Source organism: Globicephala melas, chromosome 7, assembly GCF_963455315.2.
Source record: "Globicephala melas chromosome 7, mGloMel1.2, whole genome shotgun sequence".
In the NCBI taxonomy this organism is placed as follows: Eukaryota; Metazoa; Chordata; class Mammalia; order Artiodactyla; family Delphinidae; genus Globicephala; species Globicephala melas.
In genome coordinates this window covers 634540-654855 of record NC_083320.1, presented here as the reverse complement: position 1 = coordinate 654855, position 20316 = coordinate 634540, and the positions used below count along the sequence as shown (strand labels likewise).

Genomic DNA, 20316 nt, shown 5'->3' with positions numbered 1-20316 from the left:
GTCCACAGTGTCCCCTGCGCCGAGGCAGCCCTGCCCAGATTCTGGCCTCTCCAAGCACCTGGGGGAGGCCGTAGACCTCTGTCCAGACCCTCACACCAGAGCTGACCTGTGGCTGTCTTAACCTGGCTTCGAGTCACCCCCTCTAACAACAGCAACACTGCTTTGTTCTTGGGGCCTCTCCTGGCACCTGGCACCCGGGCTCTCCTCTCCCAGAAATTGACGAGTGCCGATCCCAGCCGTGCCTGCATGGGGGCTCCTGCCAGGACCGCGTCGCTGGGTACCTGTGTGTCTGCAGCCCAGGGCATGAAGGAGCCCGCTGTGAGCTGGGTAAGACAGGTCCCAGCCCTCGCTGCGGGCCGGCAGCTCCGGCACCCCGGCCGTGGGCCTGGGGCACTGGCATCCCCTGGCCGTGGTCACCTTGCTCCAGCTGCCCCTCTCCCTGGGCTGGTCTCTGGTTGGGCACTGCCTGCTCTCTCAGGTCCCTGCCAGCTCTGATGTCCAGAAGGACAGCAGTTTATAAATATCTCTGCTTCTGCCTCCCCAGGGGGACTGAGAGCTCAGCTGAGAAAAGCTAGCCTCCTGCAGCCTCTGGCCTGGGGGCAGGGGGGCAGGTCACACCCCAGTGCTCTGCGCCAGAGGAGGGAGGGGAGGCCTGCCGGGTGCACCGCTGAGCAAGCCCTGCTCCCTGCACGCCTGTGGGGTCCTCTGAGCCCCGAGACAGAGACACCGCCCCGGCATGGCGGGGCAGGCCCAGGATGTCCAGTCGGGGCCCCTGCGAAGCCTGGGCGGTGAAGGCCGGAGCGGCCTGGGGGCAGGCTCTGTGGGCAGAGTGGAGGGCAGCGGCGAGGCTGAAGCCTCGGTGCACAGGAGACCCCGGGGGCGGGGGATCATGCCGTCACATGTCCCGTCTCTGCAGAGACAGACGAGTGCCTGACGCAGCCCTGCAGAAACGGAGGCTCCTGCAGGGACCTCCCGGGGGCCTTTGTCTGCCAGTGCCCCCCAGGCTTCGTTGGAGTCCACTGCGAGACAGGTAGGGGCTGCGCTTGGGGGATCCCCATGCGCCAGGTCCTCAACCACACTCGCTAGGCCCCTGACACCCCGGGAAAACCTCTTGTCAACAAACGCAGACCCTGGGCCGCTCAGAGAGCAGGGGGATGGGGCAGTCCCCGTGGCCCTGCTGGACAGGACCCCTGGGGGAGGGGCCCCACGGGGGAGGAGGAGGGGAGGGCCGGGTGCCCGCCAAGGGGAGGGGCCCGTCGCCAGCCCCTTCCGCCCGCCGGGCTCGCCCCGCCGCCCTGCGCCCCCGCCCGGCCTCCCTCCTGCCTCCCCTTCCCTTCTTCCCGCTGTCCTCTCCTCCCTCCCCCAGACACCCCCCTGCCGCCCTGGCCGACTCTCTGGGTGTTCTCCAGAGGTGGACGCCTGCGACTCCAGGCCCTGCCAGCACGGAGGCCGGTGCGAGAACGGTGGCGGGGCCTACCTGTGTGTCTGCCCAGAGGGCTTCTTCGGCTACCACTGCGAGACAGGTGGGGCCCAGCCGCCCTTCCCTCCTCCGGGGTCCTTTCCTCTGCCCGCCCCCGCCTCCTGTACTTACCCTCCCCGGCGATCTCACGTCCCCCCCAGCTCCATGTCCAGCCACAGGCCCTGCTGTCGCTGCACCGGCCAAGCTCAGGGCCGCCCCAGGGGCCAGGAACTCACGGTTCCTCACATCGGGATACTCTCCCTGATCAGCCTGAGCAGGGGCTCCTTGGGGACCAGGTCCCGGCTGGAATGTCCCTCCTGGACGAGGGCTTCCCTGACCACAGACCTGCAGGGGCCCCCCCACCATCACCCGTCTCCCCAGCACCATTTTTCTCCTTTGGAGCACTTTCCCGTCTCTGGGACTGTCTAAGCAGTACTTCTCTCAACTTGCTGCTGTGTATCCCCTCCCAAAACAGGCCTATCCCCGGGGTGGGGCGTGGCCTGACCTGGGCTGTTCGAGTGTCCCCAGCCCCTAAGCTGGGCGTGGCTGGCTCCACTCAGACCTACTATAGTGTGGATGGGCTTCTGGGCTCCAGCGCCGCAGTGCGGACCGCCTGTGGCCAGAGAGCCCCACTGCACAGGCCTGGGGCGGCGGAGGGCACTGCAGGCTCTGGCCTGTGAGCTTGGGGCCGCACCCACACCCCAACCCCAGTGCTCTCAGCTGCCTGCTGCCCCCGGGAGTGGTCGCCCCAAGTCACCTTGGCTCGGGCCGGGGCAGCATGGCCTGGTTCCGAGTCAGAGCCCTTCCCTGCCTGGCCTCTCCACGGGGCCCCGGCAAGCCCTGCCCTCCCCCTACGAGAGTGCCCGCACCCCCCGTATCCACCTCCCCAGAGTGCGGCCGTGATACCACCCACCTCCACCCCGCAACTGCATCAGCGCAGGAACGGCCCTGGGTCAGGACCAAGGCCCAGCTGGAGGGGGGCCTGGCGACGTGCGCACACTCACGGCTGCCTCCCCCCTCGCAGTGAGCGACCCCTGCTTCTCCAGCCCCTGTGGGGGCCGCGGCTACTGCTTGGCCAGCAACGGGTCCCACAGCTGCACCTGTAAAGCGGGCTACACGGGCAAGGACTGTGCCAAAGGTGAGGCGGCCAGGGTGCCGACGTCGGGGGCGGACTCCCCTCCTCCCCAGGGCTGCAGACACCCCGTGGGACGGGCCAAAGGGCCAAACGGCCCCCAGGGCCGAGTGTCCAGGCGGCTGCTCTCCCAGGCTCTGCCCGGGAAGCCGGGAGGAGCAAACAGGCCGACGGGCGGCATCAGCGCAGTCACGCGTGCGCGCACACGGGAGACCCTCCAGGAGCCCAAGGCGGGCTCCCACCAGCCGTGGCCCACCTGCGCCCCGGGGTAGCCAGGCCCGAGAGCTAATGGGCCAGACACCTGCCTGGGGGCCGGGGCTTCCACGGCCGACAGCTGACCACCCCCCTTCCCTTGTTCTTGACTGAAACCCTGAAGAGCTCTTCCCACCAACGGCCCTCAAGGTGGAGCGAGTGGAGGAGAGCGGGGTCTCCATCTCCTGGCGCCCACCCGAAGGCCCAGCCGCCCGGCAGATGCTCGACGGCTACGCGGTCACCTACGCCTCTTCCGACGGCTCCTACCGCCGCACGGACTTCGTGGACCGGGGCCGCTCCTCGCACCAGCTCCGGGCCCTGGCGGCCGGCAGGGCTTACAACATCTCCGTCTTCTCGGTCAAGCGCAATGCCAACAACAAGAACGACATCAGCAGGCCCGTGGTGCTTCTCACCCGCACACGTGAGTGTCTGCAGACCTGCCCGCCCCCCCGAGGGCCCCACGGGCCGCACGCCGCGGAGCCGGCTGGGGGTCAGCCAGCCGATCCCCGACACTGGCGCCAGCGCTGCCAGGCAGGGCAGAGAGGGAACCTTCTCACAGAGAGGAACAGCTGCGGGACAGAGACGGCGATGGGGGTGAGGGAGCGAGACTGGGGAAGTGCAGCAGGGCCCCTGAGAAGGTCCTGGGCTGATTTGCCAGCCCACACTGGGGCGGGGCCGAGGGGAGGCGGCCAGGTACCCCGGGGGTGAGGATGGAGCCTCCTTGCTGCAGGTCAAGAGAAGGGGCCAAAGGGGCCGCAGGGAGGGCCCTCTGGGGGAGCTGCCCTGAATGGAAGTTGTGTGTAAGGGCGTCCAGAGGCTTGGGGCCCCAGCTGGCTTGTCTGCTCCTGGGATCAACAGGGGAGGGGGGAGAATCCCAGAACACACCCATGATGGTGGGATGGTGGGCGCTGGCCCAGGGGGTCAAGAGACTGGGGAAGGGGCGGCTGGAGGCTGGAGGGTGGAGCGAGAACTGGGAAGTGATGTGACTACTGGGTGTGTCGAGAGCCCCGTGGGGTGGCTGACGGGCTCCGAGTGAGGCCCAGGGCAGGTGGACACAGGCAGGCGGCTGGGTGCGGACCCTCGGAGGACAGGCGGGGGAGCACCTTCTCAGGTGCCCCGGGAGGAGGGAGGCAGGCATCCTGGCAGCAGCTGCTGGCCCGAGCAGACGCTGACACCGAGGACATTGAGGGCCAGTGCAGGCGAGACGAGGACTCAGGACAGCACGTCCTGGGGGAGGCCAGCGAGCGGTGCCGAGGACACACCGGGCCAGCAGGGCGGGCCGGGCACGTGGCCGAGGAGCGAGCCCTCAGGGGCCTGGGGGAGGAGTAGGCCACCCTCAGCCTGGCTTCAGGAAGAAGTGCTTTTGCGCTGCTCGAGGTGGGGTCTGCCGGGGAAAGGCCTCTGGAAGGAAGACAGGGTGGGAGGGGTACCGCTGTGCGCAGAATGGGGCGCTGCACCCCGGGAGCTTCGGGCGCCCCTCTCCGCTCCCTTGGCTGGGGTTCGGCCCCCTCCCTGAGGTCGCCAAGGACCCTTCCTGGCTTCTCCCCGTCAGGCCCCTGGACCATCCAGACAGTGCAGGTAGTCGCTGTCGGTGCCACTGAGACAGCCAGCCAGAGGGTCAGGAAGGGCCCACCTCGCCCCTGGCGGTCTGAAGGGGCCAAGACCGCCCAGAGCAGTGTCCACAGCAGCCCCTCTGGAGCCCCCCCAAGGCAGGGGCCTGGGGCGTGTCCACCCACCCCGACTCCGCACTGGGCTGGGGGACGTGTTCAGCCCAGGCTGGATGGCTCACCGTGAGGCCACCTCTCCGCGACCCCCTCCCAGTGCCCTTCCCGAGCCTCCTCTCTTGTCCCGGCCCCGCCCTACCCAGGGGTGAGGAGGTGCCACACGGCTGTGCCCCCATTGTCCCCAGGACCCCGCCCCGTCGAGGGCCTTGAGGTCACCAACGTGACCGCCAGCACCATCTCGGTGCGATGGGCTCTGCACAGGATCCGCCACGCCACCGTCAGCAGCGTCCGCGTGTCCATCCACCACCCCAAGGCCCAGGAGGACGAGTCCACCGACGTGGACAAGGGTGTGGACAAGTTCACATTCAGGTGAGAGCGCGGCGGCCTTGCCCCACCCCGGCTCCCAGCCTCGCTCTTGCCGCCACCCTGTGCTCCCCACCTGCCCAGCCCCTGGGGGAGCAGGGGCGCTTGGTCGGTCCTGGGTCTCACTCCTGCCTCGCCTCCTCATGGGGCCACCAGACAGGTGTTTCAAAGTGCCCCCAAAAGCAGAGACACTCTAAAAATCTGAGGACAGACCTCCTGCACGGAGGCCAGTGAGACACTGGCTACCCAGAGGCCAGCCCAGAGTTCTTCCAGCCTGAGTCACGCAGACAGACGCCTCTGAGAGGGAGAAACCGTGGCACCCCTGGGTCGCCTGACATTTTTATCTTGTTCAGTAATATCTTCGAACCTTAAACTAGGCATATAAACTTCTTAGGCTTAATTATTACAAATTACATACAAACAAAACTACAAAAATAAAATTCAAATGAACATCAGTCATTCAGAATGGCCGGTGACTGAAATAAACCCCTTAGCAACCCTGCAGGGAAGCCTCAGACCCCACGGCCTAGGCGCCCCGGCTCAGGGACCCCTGTGGGCTGCTCGTCAACCAGAGAGGTTTCCAGCCCCTGGCCAGGAGGGCAGGCAGTGCTGGAGGGCAAGGGTGAGGAAGAGTGCTGGCAGCCTCCCAGGCAGGGGTCCCCAGGCTGGGGAGTAAAGTCGGCTCCACTCCAGGACACGCCCACCAAATTCCTGCGCAGCAGTCTGGGCGGGCTCAGCGGGAACAGCCCTGCAGCGTCCAGCCCAGAGCAGCCACAGGCCACGGCCAGGGGGCGGGGCTCTGGAAGGTGAGGCCAGGCCAGGCGGGGCGCTCTGTCCGCCACATCCTCTGAACCACCCACATTTTGGTACGTTTCTGGTTTGCAGACTTCTCACAACCACTTTTTCTGTGCACGTCTGTCCTTTCCGTCTAAGCAGACGGCTGTCAGTGCTGGAGACGACACTCCACTTTCTTTGTCTTTTAAGTATTGCTGTGACTCTCCTTGATTCACATCCTGCCCACTTCCCAAGAGTGGCAGGACAGAAACACAAATGGAGCCCAAGGTGGGCATTTTGTGGCTACGTCAGGGTCCCCAAGACCACGCCCACGTTCACTAGGGGGCCCCCAGGACTCAGCAGAGGCCGTGCTCACAGCTGGATTCAGGACAGAGAAAGGATACAAAGAATATCAGTAAAAGGAAGGGGCTCAGGGACAAGTCGGGGACCAGGCGTGAGCTTCCAGAGCCCCCTCCCCTCACATGACACGCTTAGCTCCGCACCACCAGCCGTGACGAGACCGTGAGGTGCTGTCTCCCCGGGGAGCCCGTCGGAGACACAGCGCCTGGGGCTTTTCCTGGGAGTGGTCGCGGGCACCTGTGCCTGGTGAAGGTTCCAGACTCCCAGGAGGAAGCGGCACTCCGCAGGAGCCTCACTGGGCACAAACGTCTAGGGGCAGCGAGGCCGTCTGCTCCACGAGGGGGCTGGGGACCCTCCCGGTGCGCCCAGCCCAGGGCCAGCCTCGCGGGCGGGCGGGGGCCTGTTAACCCTTTTCCTCCAATTGCCCTATTCCGGCCTCTCCTGTCTTAACACCAGCCACCCCGGCAGGCCTGTGACCTTCCCAGCCACTCCAATACTAGACAGACAGACCGGGGAGTAGCTTCCTGCCCCTGGAGCACTCAGGTCTCAGGCCACAAATCTGGCCTTCGTGGAGGCTGCCTGGCCACCAGCACTGGCACGACCCCTGGCCCCTGTCACAACCGCGCAGACGAGCCTCAGTCTGGCAGCACAGCCGTCCCATTCCTCTCTCCCTGGCCTCCCCTCCCCACAGGGCCCTGCTTCCAGGAAGGAGATACACCATCTGGGTGACTGCCCTCAGCGGGCCTGGGGGGCAGGAGCACCCCACCGAGAGCCTGGCCTCGGCGCCGCTGAACGTGTGGACCCGTAAGTAGGATGGCGAGGGCTCGGCTCACACGGGGGCTTCTGGAAGGTCTCGCCTCCCCCCGAGCCCTCAGTCCTCTCCAAAGTGGCCGCAGCACCAGAAACCTGGCCCTGGCCACGTGTAGCAGGCGTGCCCAGAGGCGCCCGGGATGGCGGCTGCAGGGGGCTGGGTGGCCCTCCCGCGGGGGACGACCTTCCTAGGCAGCCCTCCGCGTGGCTTCTCGCACGCTGCCGGGCTGCTGCGGCACCAGGGTCACCAAGCAGGGCAGGAGGGACAAGCGGCAAGTTGCCCGAGTGAGCGCCACGCTGCCACGGGGAGGACGCCCGGCCCTCACTGCCCCTCCCTTCCCAACACGCGGGCTGTCCGGGCACAGGGGGCACAGTGGACAGGGGTGGGGAAAGGGGCAGGGGCTTGGTGAGCAGGGCCTCGCCCGGTGGTGCAGGTGGACAGCACAGGCTCAAGTCCTTGCTCTGACCCTCAGTGCTGGGGCCCTGGCCCACCCTCTGCCTGTCTAGCCCCCTCCCCTATCTACATCCCAGGAGAAGGCGTGCATGGCCAGCCTCGAGGGATGGAAAGTGTCACCGGGAGGGCCCCCTGATGGACTGACCAGGCAGGGGGCCTCACTGGGGGCCAGCGGGTGGCATTCTGGGGGTGCCCCTTGGGGCAGGAGGGGGAGCTGCTGCAGGCCCTGGGCAGCTGCGAACGCCCCTCCACACCACCCTTTAGGACCACGAAGTGGTCTGTAACCACCCAAGCTGGCTTCAAATGAAGCTTCAGCAATCCGTGTCAGATCTTTAAACCGTGTCCTGGGCAGAAGACCCCGTCAACCCCCTTCACTTCCCTCCCCTGCTCCGTGCTCGCCCAGGGCCTCTGCCGCCAGCCAACCTGACCGCCGCCCGAGTCACGGCCACCTCCGCCCACGTAGTCTGGGATGCCCCCACTCCGGGCACCTCACTGGAGGCCTACGTCATCAACGTGACCACTAGCCAGAGCAGCAAGAGCCGCTACGTCCCCAACGGGAGGCTGGTGTCCTACACAGTGCGGGACCTGAGGCCTGGACGGCGGTACCAGCTGTCAGTGACGGCCGTGCAGAGCGCCGGGGGCGACCAGCTGCACAGCGAGCCCGCTCACCTGTACATCATCACCTGTAAGTGCGGCACCTTGTCCAGGAGGCAGTCCTCCTGCTCTGGCCCAGGCCACACTGTCCCAGGGACAGACAGGCAGCCGAGAACAGGGCTGTGCTGACACAGAATTGCAAGCATGGAAGTTGGGGGAGGAGTTCCTGGGCAGCTGGTGCTGGGTCACTGAGCTGGCAGTTCAGAAGACTAAGCATCTCACTCCTCACCTTGCGCCGTCCACCCGAGTGGACCCCAGATGGCTGAGCGGTATATACAGGGCGTCACCCTGCAAACAAGCGCCGAGAGTGGGCAGTGGCAGTGTGGAGGCGGCCCTGGGTGGCGGCCTGGCAGCCAGGCCTGAGCCGTGAGGGGCTGCCGGACCGCAGCATGGGAAGGAGGGGCAGGACAGCCTCAGCAAGGGGTGGGCTGGGGGAGGCAAGAAGGAAGGGCAGAGTGGGCGGACGGAGGGTGGGGGCAGCTGAGGAACGCGGAGGCTCAAGGCCACGGTGAGGACACGGGGGTGCTCCCAGGAGCACAGGAGGCCCGCTGGGTCCCGCGGGGGTCCTGCGCGACCCCGCTTACACGTCACAGCTCACAAGAGGACGGCCGGTCTGGATGGTGCTGCGGGGAGGTGGGCGGCGGCCCGGGCTCCCTCCTCTCCCAACCCACCGACCTGCCCTCAGGGCATGGGGCGCACTTGCCCTGTGACATTCAGACCCAGCTCAGCCCCAGGCGCGCCCGCCAGGCAGACAGGGCAGGTCGGGGCCCCTCTGTGAGCCGGTGGGGGGCGGGGGGTCTCGCAGGTGAGGCGGGTACCCAGCCCTGGGGGTGGGGGCTGCGGAAGGCCACGGTTAGGTGACAAGGACCCACGGAGGAGCCATGCCCTCTCTCTCGGGGTGTGCAGGGCGTGGGCCTCAGATGAGGTGAGTCTGGACGGGGTCCGAGGCCCGGCCCCACCTGCAGGCGGAGAGCCTGGGCCAGGGTGGGGGGCGGGGACCGGCACCTGGACCACTCCCAGGCCGCATCCGCAGCTCCCCATCGGGCGGGGAGCGGGACTCGGGGTGGGATGGGGGTACGCGCCCCTTCGGCTCTCACCTCGGAGCAGCGGGGCAGGGCGCGGGCACAGGGAGCCCCAGACCAGCCCATGCGGCCACCCCGTCCTCTACCCGCCCGCAGCCGCGAGGGACGGCGCCGACAGACGCTGGCACCGGGAAGGACTCCCCCCGCGGGCGCTCAGAACCCGACCGGCCCCCGCGCGCCTGCCGGAGCTGCGTCTGCTCAACGACCCCGGCGCCCCCGCACCGCCGACCCAGGCCCCCAGGTGCCCGCCTCAGCCGCCGCCCCTGAGAGCCCGGGCCCAGAACCCGCCTGCTGACCCGCGCTGACTCTCCCACAGGTTCTCGGAGCTTGTGGACGGCAGAGGACGAGTGAGCGCCAGCTTCCGCAGCTCGCCTGGCAGAAGGGTCACCGTGAGATCACGTGAGTGCCAGGCCTCCCAGTGGGATGAGGGTCGAGGTCCCTGAAACCTGGGCTTCAAGACCACCTCCAGTGCCCCGCACCGTCCCCAGCGGGGGACCCCGATGGGGTCGGAGGCCCTGGGCTCCAGGGAGAGAAGCCGCTCAAGAAGGCGGCCCAGGGACAGTCCTGGGCGCGAGGGAGCAGGCTTCATGGTCAGCGCGCTGTGGCATCCTGATCTCTCCTAGAACCCACGGCTCTGGTGCAGCTGGAGAACGCGGAAGAGGTCCCCGAGCAGGTCAGCCTGGCCCTCCAGCTCCCCGGACGCAGTGGTGACAAGGGCGTGGAAAGTAAGTCAGCAGGAGTAGATTTCAGGGCTGACCACCCTCAGGGGCCTGAAGGACCCCAGTGAGGAGGGCTGAGGCACGGGGCCTGCCCGAGGGGCAGCCGAGCGCCCCGCTCTGGAAAGGGGGGACCAAACCACACCACGCAGGCAGACCAGAACAGGCCTGGGGGCTGCAGCCACCCAGACATTCAGGGTCCTCCCTGGAGAGACTGGCCCACCGCTGCACCCTGCAGACGGCCCCTCCTCTCCCTCTGCGAGCAGCAGAGCCCTCCCTGCCTCTCCCAGAGATGTACAGGGAGCAGGATGGCAGCAATGAGTGGAGGGGCAGCCGCTGGGCGGCTCCAGCTGGAGGACCGCCTAGGAGGCTGCCGCCACCCAGGCTCGGCAAGCAGGGCCTGAACTGTCTGCCGGTGAGGGCCACAGCTGGGCAGCTCCAAGAAGCCACCTTCCTTCCTCAAACTCAGACCCTTGCTCTATCTTTCCTCCCGTTCTAACCCTCGGGGCCTTGTCCCTCTGGGGACAGTTCTAGGAGCCAGTGGCCCTTTCTCCTGAGCTACACCACAGGCTCAGACTGGGCTCACCCATCAGCCAGTCCCCAGAGAAGGCAGAGTACTCGGTAAAGGGAGAGTCAAGCGCCCAGGATGCGGCCTCACCTGCAGGCCCCCAGCGCACCCAAGGACACCTGGACACATCCAGGCACCTGCACCACAGGGTGTGTTTGCCAGCGGTGGCTCCACGGCCCCACACAGCCCAGCACCCCTCACTGTACGAGGCCTTGGTGAGCACCGGGGGGGCGCAGTTTGTGGGTCGGACGCGGTCAGAGAACGAAGCCACCGGCTAAGGTGCGGTCAGAGTGAAGACACTCGTGTTGCTGGCGTTTTGTAAGTGAAAAAACAAACATTTTATCTGATGGTGTGCGTTATGTCAGCCCTTTTAAATATCAGATGTTTCATTTCACAAAACTCAGAAATTAGAGGGATGTGAGTGACCTCTCCTGGGTCCCTTCTTAAGGAGAGATTCGAGGTGGCACCAGGCTGGCCCCGGATGTCACTGCCATCTGCAGCGTTTGCTAACGTGAGGGACGAAGCCTTGGCAGAGTGTGCGATGATTTTAGGTGATAACAGGACGAAACATCTCTAATGGCCCCCAGGTGCACAGAATTAGTCACGGTCTTTGGCTCCTGTCACATTCTCACCATCAGGCCAGGCTGGCCCCCTTTTACTTAGTGAGTCTGGTTGGTTAGCTTTTGCTAAACTAACAGCCTTCCGACCTGGAACCCACCCATGAACCAGAACACAGCAGTAGCCTGTGTCTTGCTGTTGTCCTCCCAGTGAACCACGAGCTTGAGTTCGTGCCGCCATCCCTCTGCTCCATCAGAGGCTGGATGGTAGGAGTGAGTTCACCGCCCGCATGGGTGTCCGACAGCCACAGGCTTTCCTCACCGGGCAGCATCTGTCTGTGTGCTGCCCCCAGACCCGCGTTTGCGCCCAGCATCCTGTGCTCGTTCACCCTCACTGTCCAGCATCTAGTCCGTCAGTGAACTCGCTCCGAGGGCACGTGGGCCGTGTCTGCCGTTGTCAGCAGTGCTGCTCTGTGCTCCTGTACACATCTCCCGGCACGTGTGCAGGCTCGGGATGTGTGAATGCCCCAGTGACAAGAGACTGCGAGTTGTCTTCCAAGTGGGGTATCAGTCTGGGTCCTTCCAGCAGCAGTGAAGAGGTGCAGTGAGTTGGCCCACAGTCTCTCCAGAATCTGAGCTTGTCAGGTTTCGCCGTCCTGCCAGCAGGACGGGTGTGGAGAGCACTGTAATGATCTGTGTCCCTCGAGAACTGGCGTGGTCAGCGCCTCGTCGTGGCCCCTCCTCCGTGCCGCTGCCTGGCTTCCTCAGGCCGAGCCTGACCGCTTCAGAGGCTGCCTCTTTGGCAAGGCTCGCAGTCCCACGGGGCCAGTCCTCTCGCTGCCCGTCAGTGTCCTGGCTGTTCTTGACTTTGTATTTCTGTAAACGTTTACAATCAGCTTGCCAAGGTCCACAAAGTACTTGTTGGAACTTTACATGGCCAAACTTCTGAGGCCCTATATGGCTGAAAATACACTTATTAGCCCTCACATTTGAAGGACAATTTAGCTAGGTATAAAATTCGAGGTTCAAAGTTCCTCTCCCATTCAGTTCTTCAAACATCTGTCCACTGTCATCAACTGTGCTGTCACTGGGTGTCAATCTTGTTCTTGTTTCCTTCTAGAATAATCTGCTCCTTCTCTCTGATGGTTCTTAGACTTTTCTTTCTAGGGAAAGAAAAGTCTAAGGGAAGGACGATCCCCAGAAAGCCCCAGGCACCCCCCAAGCACACAGTTAATGCTCCTGATTTGGCATTTGCTCACCAAGCAACTCTCCAGGTCAGGGCCGCTCCTTCAAGCACCCAGGAGATGCTCCTGGAGGATTCCCAAGATTCCTGCCATCCTGGGAACTTGGAGTGAATGCAGAAGCTGGTCAAATTCTTCCTGTTTCTCCCAATTTCTCACCCCAGGAGGGCTTTTGGACTCTGCTGGCTTTATCCCCTTGACACCCATATAAGTGGGGGCAGAACTTAAACCTCTCTACTCTGTAATTTATCCTTCATATAGGAGGAGCCCATTGCCCCCGCCCCAGGGTGCAGCCCCATCCTTGTCCCCCACCTTCGTTCAAAACAGCCTTCTCTTTGTTTTTATTTACTCGTGAGTGTGTTTGTGTGTGTGTGTGTGTGTCTGTCTGTCTGTCACGATAAACTCAGGATTCAGTGGAGACTTTGTAAAATGAGGCTACAGAGAGTGGTGCCCCAGTAAAACCCCCACTGCTTCATATAACTCTAGGCTTCGGGTCCCAGCTGCCCGAGCATGGCACAAATGTCAGTCACAGTCTCTGCAGGCTGGTGTCCCAAGTACAGAGAGTAAGGATTGCTGACATGGGCTCACAGGTTCTAAACACCCCTGCACACTTCCATGTTCTGTAAGGTTACCATAAAATGTCTCTGGACAATTGTTATGTACAGTGTCTAAAATCCACATGGAATTGGAAGGGACCCGGAATAGCAAAAAACATCCTAAAAAAGTAGGAAGACTCACATACCCGTTTGTCAAAACTTAGTACAAAGCAATGGGAATCAAGTCAGTGCCAGATACTGGCACGAGGATAGACGTATAAATCAGTGGAATAGAATTAAGAGTCCAGAAATAAACCTATACATCTGTGGTCAACTGATTTCAACAGGGGTGCCAAGACCATTCAGTGGAGGAAAGAAGAGTCTTTTCAGCAAACGGTGCTGGCACAGCTGGATATCCACATACAAAAGAATGAAGTTGGACCCCCTACCTCACACCATACACAAAATTAATTAAAAATGGATCAAAGACCTAAATGTAAGAGCTAAAACTATAAAATTCTTAGAAGAAAACACGGGTAAATCTGTATTACCTTGGATTTGACAAAGGATTTTTTTTTAATATTTATTTATTTACTTATTTTTGGCCGCATCAGGTCGTAGTTGTGGCATGCAGGATCTTTCGTTGTGGCACACAGGCTTCTCTCTAGTTGTGGCACGCAGGCTCGAGAGACCATGGGCTCAGTAGTTGTGGCGCATGGGCTTAACTGCCCCACAGCATGTGAGATCTTAGTGCCCCAACCAGGGATTGAACCACGTCCCCTGGAAGGCAGATTCTTAACCACTGGACCACCAAGGAAGTCCCAAAGGATTTTTAGATATGGCACCAAAAGCAAGAGCAACAAAAGAAAGAAAAGGTTAAGTTGGTCTTCATCAAAATTTAAAACTTTCTGTGCTTCAAAAGACATCATCAAGGAAGTGAAAAGACAACACATAAAATGGGAGAAAATATTTGTAAATCATATATTTGAAAAGGAATCTGAATCTAAAATATATAAAGAACTCTTAAAGCTGAATAAGAGGAAGACAAATAACCCAATTAAGAAATAAGCAGGGCTTCCCTGGTGGCACAGTGGTTGGGAGTCCGCCTGCCGATGCAGGAGACACGGGTTCGTGCCCCGGTCCGGGAAGATCCCACATGCCGTGGAGCGGCTGGGCCCGTGAGCCATGGCCACTGAGCCTGCGCGTCCGGAGCCTGTGCTCCGCAACGGGAGAGGCCACAGCAGTGAGAGGCCTGCGTACCGCAAAAAAAAAAAAAAAAAGAAAGAAGCAAAGGATCTGAATAGACATTTCTCCAAGGAAGATACACAAATGGCAACAAGCCCATGAGAAGATGTTTGGTATCACTAGTCATCAGGGAAATGCTAATCAAAACCACAGTGAGATGCCTCTTCACATACACCAGCATGGCTAGAATGAAAAAGTCAGGATACCCACAAGCACTGATGAGGATGTGAAGAAACTGGAACCCTCCAACACTGCTGGTGGGAATGTAGAGTCGTGCAGCTGCTTCAGTTCCTCAAAGAATTAAACATGGAGTTACCATGTGACCCAGCAATTCCACTCCTAGCTACACACCCAAGAGAAATGAAAACATGTCCACACCAGGACTTCCACAGATGGCCACTGCAGCACTATTCACAATTGCCGAAAGGTGGAAACAGCTGATGAATGGATGAACAAATGTGTTATATTCAAAATTATTGGACCATGAAAAGGAATAAAGTACTGATAAATGCCACAACATAGAGGAACCTTGAAAACATTATGCTAAGTGAGAGAAGCCAGTCGTAAAGAACACATAATCTGATTCCATTCATGTGAAAGTCCAGAATAGGGAGACCTAGAGTGAGAGAAAGTAGATCAATGGTTGCTTCGGACTGGGGGTGGGGGGTGGAGGTATATGGGGTGAGAGCTAAAGGTACTGGGTTTCTTTCTGAGGTGATAAGAACATTCTAAAATTGACCACGGGGGTGGATGCACATATCTGTGGCTATGCTAAAAATCTATACACTTCAAATGGCTGAATCGTATATAAAGTATATCTCAAAGCTGTTTCCAAAATGTACTGTGCAGAACAGTGTTTTGGTGTCTCTTTTGTGTAGGAAAGTGGGGAAGGGAAATATGAATGTGCATACCCATTTTCTTATATTTAAAAATAAATAAAACTAATAAAAATGATTAACTCTATAATTAAGCAGAGAACAAGAATGAAGAAATAAAGGGAATGGAGAGGGAAGATAGGTATCTCTAAATGTACCTTTATAGATGTGACTTTAGAAATAAGAAAATGTTTTTTTAAATGACACCAAAAAAGAAAGCAATGCCTAAAATTTGAAAACAAACTGAAATAAACGTACTAACCATGCCGATGGCATAACCACACAGGAAAAAAAAGGATCACTTCAAGTGATTTTTAAAACAGCATCCTAGGGACTTCCCTGGTGGTCCAGTGGGTAAGACTCCACGCTCCCAATGCAGGGGGCCCAGGTTCCATCCCTGGTTGGGGAATTAGATCCCGCATGCATGCCGCAGCTAAGAAGTCTGCATGCCGAAGCTAAGAAGTCTGCATGCCGCAACTAAGAAGTCCACGTGCAGCAACTAAAGATCCCACGTGCCGCAACTAAGACCTGGCGCAGCCAAAATAAATAAATAAAACAGCATTCTGACTATTAACATCTAGTGGGATATAATCTAAGGATTAAAAGAATTGCCAAGAAATTTTAAGCTGTACTCAGTGATCTTAATGTCATTTCCAAACTATTACATGTACATTGTGGGATAAAGAAAATAATTATGTTAATGCCACAAAGATTTTCAGCATGAAGTGATACAATATAAAAATCAAAGAAGTAAAACCCCTGATTTTATTTAATTCTGTTCATTTGAACTGGAAATATTGGAATGAACTCATAATTTGTTCATTTTTATTTTTTAAATCTAATTTCCTAGTTCTGTCTCCTGAAAAGACCTGGAGCACTGACACCACAGTAACAGTGAGCCCCTTGATCAGCCAGACTGTGGACTCTAGATACCATTCTCCACTAAAAGGAACCGGGGGGGGAGTTCCCTGGTGGTCCGGTGGTTAGGACTCTATGCTCCCAATGCAGGGGGCCCGGGTTCGATCTCTGTTCAGGGAACTAGATCCCACATGCCACAACTAAAAAAAGATCCTGCATGCCACAACTAAAGATACTGCACACAGCAATGAAGATCCCGCGTGCCGCAACTAAGACCCAGAGCAGCCAAATAAATAAATAAATATTTTTTTAATAAATAAATATATAGACTGCGGTCTTCAGAGAAATGGCTGATTCCAAGGCTGAAGCAGAACATGGACAAAATAAGCCCAGGACATGGGAATTCCCTGGGAGTCCAGTGGTTAGAACTCCGCCCTTTCACTGCCAAAGGCCCGGGTTCAATCCCTGGTTAGGGAACTAAGATTCCACAAGCTGCATGGTACAGCCCAAAAAAAAAAAAAAATCCTAGGACATACTTGTAAAAAAGCAAGCAGGCTTTCAAAAACAACTAGGATTGTGTCTAAAGGGCACAGGAGCCAACCTGAAGGGGCTCCCACTGGCCAAAGATGGGATAATTTGAGCATGAAGAAAGCTAATGACAGCAACAGACTGAAACCCATCAAATATCTACAAGTCCACAAGGTCATAACAATGGTAAGAAAGAAAGAACAACGTATTGGTCAACTTTAGAGCTTGCTGGGGGACCAACTCACTCTGCAAGTATACAAATAAAGGAAAAGAATGGAGCACTTACCTGGCCTTGCCTGTATGGACTGTATTTTAGGGTGACCAAGGGGTGGCTGAAGGAAAGCAGGTCTTCAGAGGGTACTCCCTAGCTAGTGGAGGCAGAGAAGTGACAGATCACATGAGACATGACCCTAGTAGAGATCAGCGATCTGTATGACTTCTCAAGCCGTCAGGTGCAGAGCCTAAGAGAACTTTACTCTGGATTAAGCAGGCTGCCAACACTGAACCAGTGATCGATCCTCCCATGATGAAAACCAAATGCGGAGACATCATGTCTCCTGGTGTAGCCAAAGGGCACACAGCCACCTGTTGTGAAGCCAAAGCAAAGCCAAGCCCATGTGAACCTGAATCCTATTAAGCCCCTTTCTCTTACTACCAGTTAACGGGAAACGTGGGGAGGGGGCAAGTTAATGCCGTCAGTCAGACCCAGAGGATGGGAATTCCACGGGACAAATGACCTCATTTCTTGAATAAATACAGAGGGGAAGAAGGTTAAATTTATAGATTAAAAGAGACTTGAGATACATCAAACTAAGGCAATGTGAATCTTTATGAATCTGAATTAGATGGGACCAACTGTAAGTAACATTTTTAAAGATGATCAGGGAAATGTGAACACGGACTGCGGTTTCTTGTGATATTAAGGAACTACTGTTAATTTTGTAATAATAGTATTGTGCTTAAGTCTTTATGTATTAGATACTTGCTGACATATTTACAGTGAAATGGTTTCTGTGAACTGCTTTGAAATTCTCCAACTAGAGAAAGAAAGGCAGATGGTAAGCGGGAAATAGATTAAACAAGATTGGCAAAATGTTAAACCACCTCCCCCCACGAGGCGGCTGCCGAGAAGGGGGGGAAGGGGGAAGGGCTGGATTAGATGTGGAGGGGTTACTCGAAGTGGTGGCGTATGCACGATTCTTATTCTTTTGTGTTTCTTAGTTTGTTAAGAGTTAAAAATGAAAAGACAGTGGACTCTAAGGGGGGAGGGGCAGGTCTGCCCCCCCCAGGCAGCACCACTGACCAACCTGCCTCTAGCTCCCAGAGTGCGGAAGGCAGACAGCGGCCCAAGGGGCACGGACGCCAGCACAGACTGCTGCAGAGAGGCTGCCTAGGGCTGGGACTTGGGGACACACAGCTGGCTCGGGGACAGGCACTGGAGGATGAGGAGGGCTCTCAAGGGTTGGCCTCTGTGTTCCGAGCAGAAGAAACCCTGTGCGGCGGGGCAAAGTCAGCAGAAACGTGGGGCAGGGGGCACAGGCCAGGGCAGAGCGGGGAGTCTCTCCCAAAGACGACCAGAGTGCAGCCACGATCTAAGCTGTGAGCCGAGGCGCCTCTGCCTTGTGACGGCTCAGCACCGAGAGCCCTCCCTCTCTCCCTCGAGGTGATGGGGTCAGGGCTGAGCACACTGAGGCCAGTCTTCTCACCTCTGCTCTCTGACCACCCCTAGGGCCCACTGGTCTTGGGGACGGCAACCTGGGAATGCTATCAGGCCTTCCTGTGGGGCCCTGAGACTAACTGCTCGTGGCTGTTCACAGATGCCCCTGGGAATTGCTCAGACAACCCCTGTCAGAACGGAGGCACCTGTGTGCCTGGTGAGGATGCCCACAGCTGTGACTGCACCCCGGGGTTCAAAGGCAGACACTGTGAGCTTGGTAAGTTTGGGGCCGCTCCCCTTGCCTGCTGGGGTCACTGGGGCTGGGGCCTGGCCTCTAGATGCTTATGACGGCAGGCTCTGACGGGACCGCTGGCCCCAGGGTGGGTTTGCCACAAGGACCTCCAGCCATGAGATGCCAGGACAGGGGCCTGGCTACGGTGCCCCAGACCTCCAAGCGTCCAGGTAGGGAGGCTGGCAGGCAGTGAGCCGCCAGGCCTCCCACTGCCCCAAAGTGCCAGGGTGAAAGGGGCTGCCCAGATAACTGGGGGTCTGGGACAATCACAGGGACACAGGGAGAGGAGGGAGGAGGGGGCTCTTCTCGCCTGGGGACCAAACGAGGCAGTGCGAGGGAAAAAGGCCACGGGCCTGCCTCAGACTTCTGGGCTGAGGACAGAAGCTCCCACGCCAGCCACACAGCCCTGAGGCCTGCCAGACCCAGAGACTCCGACCAGCCCTGAGGGAAACCAGCCTGCAGGCTCCCAGGACCCCAACTCAGAGGAGTACCCACAGTCACTGAGCAGCCCCGGGGACAGGCCCCCAGGCCAGGAAGTGGCAGGGGCAGAACCCCAGACCTACAGTGGCTGCAGGAAGAGGGCAACCGTGGCCTTGAGCTCCTTGTAAGCGACGGCCCTTTTCCTCTGTGCCAGCAGCCTGTAGAAAGGTGCCCCAGCCCTGCACACGGCTGTTCTCGGAGACAAAGTCCTTTCCGGTCTGGGAAGGAGGCGTCTGTCACCACGTGTAAGTCCCTCTCCTCCGCCTTCACCATGTCTGTATCGTGTTCCCGACCCTGAAATGCTTCCACCCTGTCCTCACAGGCCCCTGAGGTCTAGTAGTCACAGCACGGAAAGGGCTTGCTTTGACCACCCACCCCCTCCATGCGACAAATTAGGAAACTGAAGCTAAAGGGCTGAAAACCTTGCCTAAGGCTGTGCAGCTGGGAGCAGAGCCACATGAGGTCTAGAAGCGGGATCCCCTGCTCCTGCCCTCGGGCCTTGCTTCCCCACGCCCTGGGGTGGCATCAGCCTCCCTTCCCTGGATGGCAGGGCATGCGGAGACTCCAGGAAGTGCCACTCCTCAGCGCAGGAGACCTCGAGTCGTGGTTCTGCCGTGAGTTCCTGACACGGCCCTGGGCAAGGCACTCATGCCTCAGTTTCCCCATCTGTAAGACGGGCTGAGGAGGGAGTCTGCCGAGCCCACCTCTTCGGACCTTTCTTGCTAACACTCTGACTCCGTGGGTCATACTTACAACCTGCTTTGTCCACCATACGGACGATCACCTCCCGTGTGCCAGGCGTGGTTCAGAACACTCGGCACACATCAGCGAGCCGAACGGGCCAAAGTCTTGCCCTGGGAGTCCTGACGTTCTAGCTGAGGGAGACACAGTACACAAGAAGCACGAGTTTGTCCTGCAGTGTTTTAAATGGTGGCAAGCGCTAAAGGAGGATGGAAGAAAGGAATACGCAGGGCCAGGAGAGCCAGGCCCGGGGGGCAGGAGGGGGTGGCAGCAGCATTCGGCAGGGTGTCAGGGGAAGCCTCATGGAGAAGGTGACATGACCAGACATGGGCGGGCGGAGATATCTGAGGGAAGAATGGCCCAGTCAGAGTGTACCTGTTGCCAAGGCCCTGAAAGCAGGAGCCTGCCTGCCCGTCTAAGGAGCAGCAAGGCCAGCAGGGCTGGAGCCGAGTGAGCGAGGGGGCGTGGAGGGTGGGCCTTGGAGACCCTTGGAAGGACCTGCATGTGTCCTCTGTGAAGTGGGGAGCTACTGAAGGACACTGAGCTGAAGTGACACCTGACGTGTTTAAAGATCACTGGGATGGGATGTAGGAAGGCAAGACAGAAGGCTTGACATGAGCCTGGACATGAAGCCAGCGTGACACGCAGCAGGGATACACCAGAGGCACTGAGCTGCACTGGGACTTGGGAACCCAGGTTTACAGGCCCCTGAATTTGGACTTTGTGGAATGGCACCCCGGAGCCCCTGCACCTCCGTCTTCCGACTGTGTTAGTTACACCAGTGCCCGGGGCGACCACCAAGTACCTGACCGGGAGAGCCCTGCACTTGCCCATAGCTTTCCACCCAGTGCTTTCAACCTATTGTATCTGAAAGGGACTTCCTTGTATTTAGCATTTGCGAGGGGCTTGCCATGCAGCCAGTCTGACATCTCTGGTTTTTATTGGAGTGTTTAGACCG

The 20316-nt window shown here is 59.1% G+C and overlaps 2 protein-coding genes across 12 annotated transcripts in view; one reads left to right on the top strand and one right to left on the bottom strand.

Annotated features, from left to right (window-relative positions):
- MTERF4 (mitochondrial transcription termination factor 4) overlaps positions 1–20316 on the bottom strand; it is a 51454-nt gene that overhangs the window by 13268 nt on the left and 17870 nt on the right. The gene's annotated exons all lie outside the window — the stretch shown is intronic.
- SNED1 (sushi, nidogen and EGF like domains 1) overlaps positions 1–20316 on the top strand; it is a 93004-nt gene that overhangs the window by 59187 nt on the left and 13501 nt on the right. For 7 of the 10 annotated variants that reach the window (XM_060301563.1, XM_070045872.1, XM_070045870.1 and 4 more), the window contains 13 exons: positions 214–327; positions 917–1030; positions 1410–1523; positions 2484–2597; positions 2968–3264; positions 4753–4936; positions 6756–6868; positions 7732–8013; positions 9161–9305; positions 9381–9463; positions 9688–9789; positions 18006–18122; positions 18772–18862. In XM_060301563.1, coding sequence (XP_060157546.1) covers positions 214–327; positions 917–1030; positions 1410–1523; positions 2484–2597; positions 2968–3264; positions 4753–4936; positions 6756–6868; positions 7732–8013; positions 9161–9305; positions 9381–9463; positions 9688–9789; positions 18006–18122; positions 18772–18862 — 1870 coding nt within the window. Of the gene's footprint in view, positions 1–213; positions 328–916; positions 1031–1409; positions 1524–2483; positions 2598–2967; positions 3265–4752; positions 4937–6755; positions 6869–7731; positions 8014–9160; positions 9306–9380; positions 9464–9687; positions 9790–18005; positions 18123–18771; positions 18863–20316 lie in introns of those variants that run through there. The other 3 variants (XM_030850250.2, XM_060301565.1, XM_060301566.1) reach the window with 2 other exon arrangements.